General features: G+C 46.3%; 1 protein-coding gene across 1 annotated transcript; it reads left to right on the forward strand.

The window, feature by feature from the left end:
• Window positions 1-782: 782 nt before the first annotated feature.
• LOC143767758 (uncharacterized) lies at window positions 783-2255 on the forward strand. Its single transcript, XM_077256279.1, has 3 exons — window positions 783-1261; window positions 1342-1907; window positions 2231-2255. The coding sequence occupies exons 1-3, from the start codon at window positions 1094-1096 to the stop codon at window positions 2253-2255; spliced, it is 759 nt and encodes a 252-aa protein (XP_077112394.1). The 5' UTR covers window positions 783-1093.
• Window positions 2256-7205: the final 4950 nt, after the last annotated feature.

Consider the following 7205-nt stretch of genomic DNA (forward strand, 5'->3'; position numbering starts at 1 on the left):
GACTTGCTATACACATTGATACAAAAATGCTGATTTTGGATGTGTCTGTACAAATCCTTAAAGATTGATATAATAAATAATTTTTGCAAAAAGTTTGATATTTTGCTTTTTTTCACTTCCTTCTGAATTTTATATGTGTTTCTGTGGTAAAATAATTATAACTCAGGTTTCCAGCCTCTTTTCATTCACTGGCCATAAAGTTCAGCATATGCGCTTACAAACCTTACAATCCTCAGTTGATCAAGACAAATAAAATAAAATGAAAATTAAGGCAGAGACCCAATTCACCATAAGGTGGAAAAAATTCCTTTTCTATTCGCCACGACAGCACCCACTGAGAGAGGGGATCCGCCCCTGGGAACAGGAAACCTACAGAGAGATAAAAGGGGCGGCCCCCCCTCGCTCCTCAGTTGGTTTCCTGTTCCTAGACGGGAACCCACAGAGAAGACTCTATGGAGTTGCTATCAAGAGGAAGACCCGCCTGGACTGCCGCCTGTACGACTCTGCTGAGCGGCAGGGGCTCCAGAGCGGGTAAACAGAGACGGGGGGATGATCCGGTGGACCCCTCATCTGCTGAAGCCATCAACAGTCTCCCTGCTGGGACACTGTTGTATGAGGCCACCGATGTTGCAGAGCGGCACCTACCTCGTCCAGCCCGGGGTCCGGGGCAGGTAGGAAGATATGCTCCTGGTGGAGCTGCGGTAGGCTGGCGTCTCCCCGGGGGTTTTTTTGTTCCCCTCCTGGTCCCTCCAGAGTGAAGCTAACAGGGCTGCAGGTACAGCGCTAGAGCGTCTTCCAGCGTGTAGCAGAGACGCCGGCGCATGCGCAGTAGCAGCGGCGTCCCGGAAATGCTTGGTTCAACTTCCGGGGTCGCGGGGGCAGCCTGGGCTCGTCTATGGGCGCAGCGGTTGCCGGTAATTACTGCAAGCATCTGCGGCTGGAGAAGGAGACTGCGGGCCACACACCTGGGATAATCGCTGATCTCCTCTGTTGATCAGGTATAAAAAAAAAAAAAAAAAGGGGAGTGCTTTCTCAGCTGTGAGGCACAGGCGGTGCTATATAAGGCAGTTTAGAGCTCTCCTGGTTGCGCAACATGTCGTCCCAGGAGGATATCGAGCGCCCACTGGAGGATTTAATCCTGCCTAGTGGTGATGCCAAAGAGAAAGGCAGTGGACACTCAAAGAGGAGTGACTCCACTGAGAAATCGGTGAAAAAGTCAGGCCGCTCTGCACCAAAAGCTGATCGTACAACCCGGCAGACGGTATTTAACCTTACTCCTGGGTAAATGTGTAGCTGGCTTTATGGGGGCTAATGGTAGTTTCTCCTGCTTCTATCTTATAGGGTAAGCGGACGGAGAAATCTAGGCACAAGCAGTGTGCGATGTGTAATGAGCCCCTGCCGGACTCCTATATTAAAAGATTATGTCAGAGTTGCATAGATTACACCTTGCAGCAGGAGAGTTCGGTCAGGATGAAGGAGATTCGTCTCATGATAAGGGAAGAACTTCAGTCCTTGGGTAGTAGTCCGGCGGTGAATGTGGGAAAAAGAACCAGGAAGGCGCCTTCTCCTGCAGCAGACACGTCAGCAGAAAGTGGGGAGGTCAGCTCAGACGTTTCTCAAAGATCGGGCTCCTCGGATGACGAGGATTACGTCTGTTTCCCTACAGACAGCGTAAATAGTCTGATTAAGTCAGTGAGGGGTACTATGGGAGTATCAGAGTCTAAAGAACCTCAGACACCTCAGGACGCTATGTTTGCTGGTCTTTCGCAAAAGAAAGGCCATGTATTTCCAGTGAATCAGGCCATCAAGGACCTAGTTAAACGGGAATGGAATAAAGGACAAAAAGGGTTTGTGCCAGTCTCATGTAAAAGGAGATACCCCTTCGATGATGAGGACTTGACCACTTGGTCCAAAGTACCTAAAGTGGATGCGGCTGTGGCATCCACCTCCCGCCGTTCCTCCCTGCCAGTCGAAGATGCAGGTTCATTATCAGATCCTATGGACAGGAAATCTGACACAATACTTAAAAAGTCATGGGAGGCCTGTGTAACTGCCTTTAAACCTGCAATTGCAGCCACATCTACTAGCAGGTCTATGCTAGTTTGGCTCGACCAGCTGGACCAAAACATTAAGGCCGGAGTTTCCAGGGAAAAATTGCGCTCCGCTATTCCTTTAATTAAGGGGGCTGCGGCATTTATTTCTGATGCCTCTATTGACTCACTCCGTCTAGCGGCCAGAACGGCCAGTCTTACTAACACGGCTCGTAGAGCCTTATGGCTAAAAAACTGGAAAGGAGATGCCCAGTCCAGGTCCAAATTGTGTGCCATACCCTGTCAGGGTGAGTACCTCTTCGGAACAGTGTTAGACGAAATACTCACTAAGGCGGGTGAAAGGAAGAAGGGGTTCCCTAATCCCTTTATTCCTTCTTACAGAAGGGCGTTCAGGAAGCCACCATTCGGCAAGAAGGGAGGCTTTAAAGACCGATGGAATAATAATAAAGAATTCAAACAAAAAGGAAATCTATTCAATAAACGTCCCTTTAAGCCAGCGGATAAATTCCGTTGACCTGGTTCTGCCAGTGGGAGCTAGACTTCTACACTTTGCAGAGCAATGGAAGGAAATAACGGTCAATCCGTGGGCCATCAATTTAGTTTCTTCAGGCCTCGCTTTAGATTTCATCCAAACACCTCCGGATTCCTTCCTTCTTACATCCTTAAAATCTAGGCCTCAGCAGGAGGCCCTGGAAACGGAAATTAGATCCCTCATATCCAAACACGTATTAATAAAAGTACCACCATCCCAGATAGGGAAGGGCTTCTACTCCCCCTTATTTCTAATTTCTAAGCCGGACGGCTCTTTCAGAACCATAATCAATTTGAGAAAATTAAATTCCTTTATAAAACCCAGAACATTTAAAATGGAATCTATTCGTTCAGCTATTAAAAATTTGTTTCCAAATTGTTACATGGTAGTATTGGATCTTAAGGATGCTTACTACCATCTCCCCATACACCAGTTACACCAAAAATTTCTCCGGGTAGCAGTGGTTATAGAGGGGCAGGTCTGTCACCTACAATACCGGGCTATGCCATTTGGTTTATCCATGGCTCCAAGGGTTTTTACCAAATTACTATCAGAGGTAATGTCCTTCCTACGAGTAAGGGACACACTAGTAATTCCGTATCTAGATGACCTGTTGATTGTAGGTAAAGATTCCCTACAGTGTGAGAGGAGGTTGGGGGAAGTAGTATTTTCTTTGCAAAAACTGGGCTGGATTATAAACTGGGAAAAATCCAGGCTCCAGCCTGTGACATGTCAGAAATTTCTGGGGCTCCTATTGGACTCAGTTGACCAGATATGTAGGCTTCCTGATGAGAAAAAGACCACCATAATACATAAAGTGAGTATAGCCATCAGTAAGCGTAGTATGTCATTGAGGAATGCCATGTCTTTATTAGGTTCCCTGACTTCCTGTCTTCCCGCTGTCCAATGGGCGCAATTCCACACTAGACAGCTACAGAAATTTGTATTACAAGAGGACATTAGGAGGGAAGGAAAGCTGGATGACACAGTCGTTCTAACGTCAGATGTAATACACTCCCTTGCATGGTGGTTAGATTGGGACAATCTATCTAAGGGAGTTTTATGGGTTATCACTTCATCCACTAACGTTACCACGGACGCTAGTCCCGATGGCTGGGGAGCACACTTTCAGGATCAGGTAGCCCAGGGTCTCTGGTCTTATGCAGAGCTTGAAAATTCCTCTAATGTAAAAGAGTTGAAGGCTATATTTTATTCCCTGCTCCACTTTCTCCCTCAGCTGAGAGGCTCTCACACAAGGGTCTTCTCCGACAACACAACCGCAGTGGCCTATCTGAACCGTCAAGGAGGTACTCGGTCAGAAAATCTTATGGGAGTTGCTTCAGACATCATGGAGCTAGCCGAAGGTCACCTACTATCCTTGTCGGCAGTTCATATCAGAGGCATAGACAATCTTCGTGCAGACTTCCTCAGCCGCCACACTCTGCATCAGGGGGAATGGATGCTCAACAGGAAAGTGTTCAAGTTAATAACAGCCAAATGGGGTGTACCCCAGATAGACTTGTTCTCCACACGAGCAAACCGTCAGGTGAGGATGTTCGCCTCTCTATGCAGAGAGGACAATCCAGACATATTCGATGCCCTCCATATAACATGGGCATTCGACCTAGCCTATGCATTCCCTCCATGGAATCTACTGCCAGTGGTCATAAGAAAGATAAGGGAAGAAGGGGCAAGAGTTCTGCTGATAGCCCCATTCTGGCCCAAGAGGCCATGGTTTTCGTGGCTCAGAGCGATGTCAATTTCAGACCCCTGGATTCTGCCTCAGACCAAAGACCTTCTATCTCAGGGGCCGTTCCTACATCCTCAAGTGAAAGGAATGAACTTGACTGTCTGGAATTTGAGAGGCAATTACTAGAGCTTAGAGGGTTCTCTAGGGGGCTAATAAATACCCTCATGAGGAGTAGAAAGCCTTCCACTACCAGAATTTATGTTAGGATTTGGAAGAAATTTCTTGAATTCCATACTGCACAACTCTCTTCGGAAGTTCCTATATTCTCAATATTAGAATTTCTACAGAAGGGTCTGGACTTGGGACTCTCGGTTAGCACATTAAAGGTCCAAATTTCGGCTCTAGGAGCTCTATTTAATTCTGATATTGCAGGCAATAGATGGATATCTAGGTTTATTTCTGCTTGCGAGAGATCAAAACCTATTAGAGTACCACAGATTCCTCAGTGGGATCTGACGTTAGTCCTGGATGCATTGACACAAAGCCCTTTTGAGCCTCTTCAGACAGCCTCTCTGAAGCATATCTCATTAAAAACGATATTACTAGTGGCATTAGTATCTGCCAGAAGGGTGAGTGATCTCCATGCCTTATCAGTAGATCCTCCATTCCTATCAGTGACTTCTGACAGAATAGTTTTAAAAACAGATCCATGTTATCTCCCTAAGGTAGCCACTAGTTTTCATAGGTCTCAGGAGATCTTGTTACCTACCTTTTATGAGAACCACTCGACTCCAGAAGAAGCTAGGCTTCATACCCTAGACGTTAAAAGAGCTATTCTAACCTATATAGAAAGAACTAGGGACTGGAGGGAGAGTAGGTCTCTCTTTGTGTCTTTCCAGGGGAAAAACAAAGGATCCAGAGTCACAAAGTGCACACTGTCGCGCTGGATCCGGGATGCTATAATCTTGGCGTACAAATCTAAGGGAAGAGATCCTCCTCTGCATATCGGAGCACACTCCACTAGGGCCGTGTCGACTTCCTGGGCAGAAAGAGCGAACGTGCCAATACACCTTATATGTAAGGCTGCAACTTGGTCTTCGCCTAATACCTTCTATAAGCACTATAGACTAGACCTATCTGCTGCTTCTGATCTAACCTTTGGGGTTTCGGTTCTTGACTCAGTTAACCCACCCAATCTACAATCTCTGTAAATCTCTCAGTGGGTGCTGTCGTGGCGAATAGAAAATATCGGATTACGTACCGGTAATGCTCTTTTATAGAGCCCACGACAGCACCCATTCGATTCCCTCCCTTTTCTTTATTTAGTTGCACGTGGTGTCTTGTAGGGAGATGTATATAATAGAGTAAGAGGCTATGAAGTTGTAAATATGTATATATAACTGAACCTGTTGAACTAATAAGCCTGGCGGCGGTTCCTCCTTATTCTCTGTAAAACAACTGAGGAGCGAGGGGGGGCCGCCCCTTTTATCTCTCTGTAGGTTTCCTGTTCCCAGGGGCGGATCCCCTCTCTCAGTGGGTGCTGTCGTGGGCTCTATAAAAGAGCATTACCGGTACGTAATCCGATATTTCCGACTGACCCCTGCTGGTCAGTCTGATTCCTAGATCAACTTTCTAGATTAATATAAGAGGTGGCTCATTGGTAGAGCAACAGCCTACGAACATGGAAACTTGAACTCAAGTTACATTTAATATGTAATCTGTGACTGGACCTTATACAGATTATTTCTAGATTAAAAGCAGTAATCTTGTATGCAGTATTTTACAAGAAAAATCTGACTTAAATATATGCATACTTTCAGCTATTACCAAATCCTGTGGGGACATAGTATCACAATATTTATCATTAATTATTATATGGATATATTGATAGTAAGAAATCATATCCATCTCAACCTTCCCTTCTATAGAAATAAATGCAGTTTTGAAACAATGAATGAAGCTTTCAAATGTTTAATTCATTGTCTTCCCCTTCTTTGAAGTTTCTGCAGGTGTCTGATATCTTTTTACAAAATTAGACTGCCTGGTCAGAATGTGGTAACTGTGGTGCTTTGTAAAGGGAAAAAATGATATTTTCTGTTGGTGGTTTAAACTCTTAAGGCCAGTCTCACACATCCAGATAATTCCGGTACCACAAAAATCGGTACCGGAGTTATCCGTGTCCGTGTGTCCATGTGCTCACGTGGCACATCAGTGTGGCACACGTGCGGCAGCCGTGTGCCGCCCGTGTGCCGACTGGGTACCACACGGACCTCCCTATGGAAGGTGGAGCCGCATATTCATCACTGTAATGAGCGGCACCACGTGACCGCTCATACAGGAAGAGCTGCGATGCTGAGAGAAAGCATCGAGGGAGCTGGGTGAGTATTTTATTTCCAGCGGGCGGGCGCACAGGGGGTGAGAGGGGGGTGGTGACAAGGATCTTTATTTTAAACACAAAAAGAATAAAAAACAATGATTTTTCATTCCTTCTCTCCAGCGAACGCTGCTGGAGAGAAGAAATGAATGGCGGCTTCAGCTCCACGCTGGGGGGACAGCGCTTACTGTAGCGCTGTCTCCTGCACGGCACCGGACTGCACACAGACAACATCCATGTGCGGTACGTGTTTTACACGGACCCATTGACTTTAATGGGTCTGTGTGATCCGTGCACTCCCACGAACACTGACATGTCTCCGTGTTTTTCAAACGGACACACGGTCCGTGAAAACACGCTGACATGTGCAGAGACACATTGATTTTAATTTGTCTACGTGTGTCAGTGTCTCCAGTACGTGAGAAAACTGACACCACACGTACTGGAGCCACTGACGTGTGAAACCAGCCTAATGATGTGTGATGTGCATTCTCACCACGGTTCACTGCAGGGTGTATGGAGAGGGCTCACTAGTTGAGATCTTCGTCATATGTGGCA

The sequence above is a fragment of the Ranitomeya variabilis genome, chromosome 4 (assembly GCF_051348905.1).
Source record: "Ranitomeya variabilis isolate aRanVar5 chromosome 4, aRanVar5.hap1, whole genome shotgun sequence".
NCBI lineage: Eukaryota > Metazoa > Chordata > Amphibia > Anura > Dendrobatidae > Ranitomeya > Ranitomeya variabilis.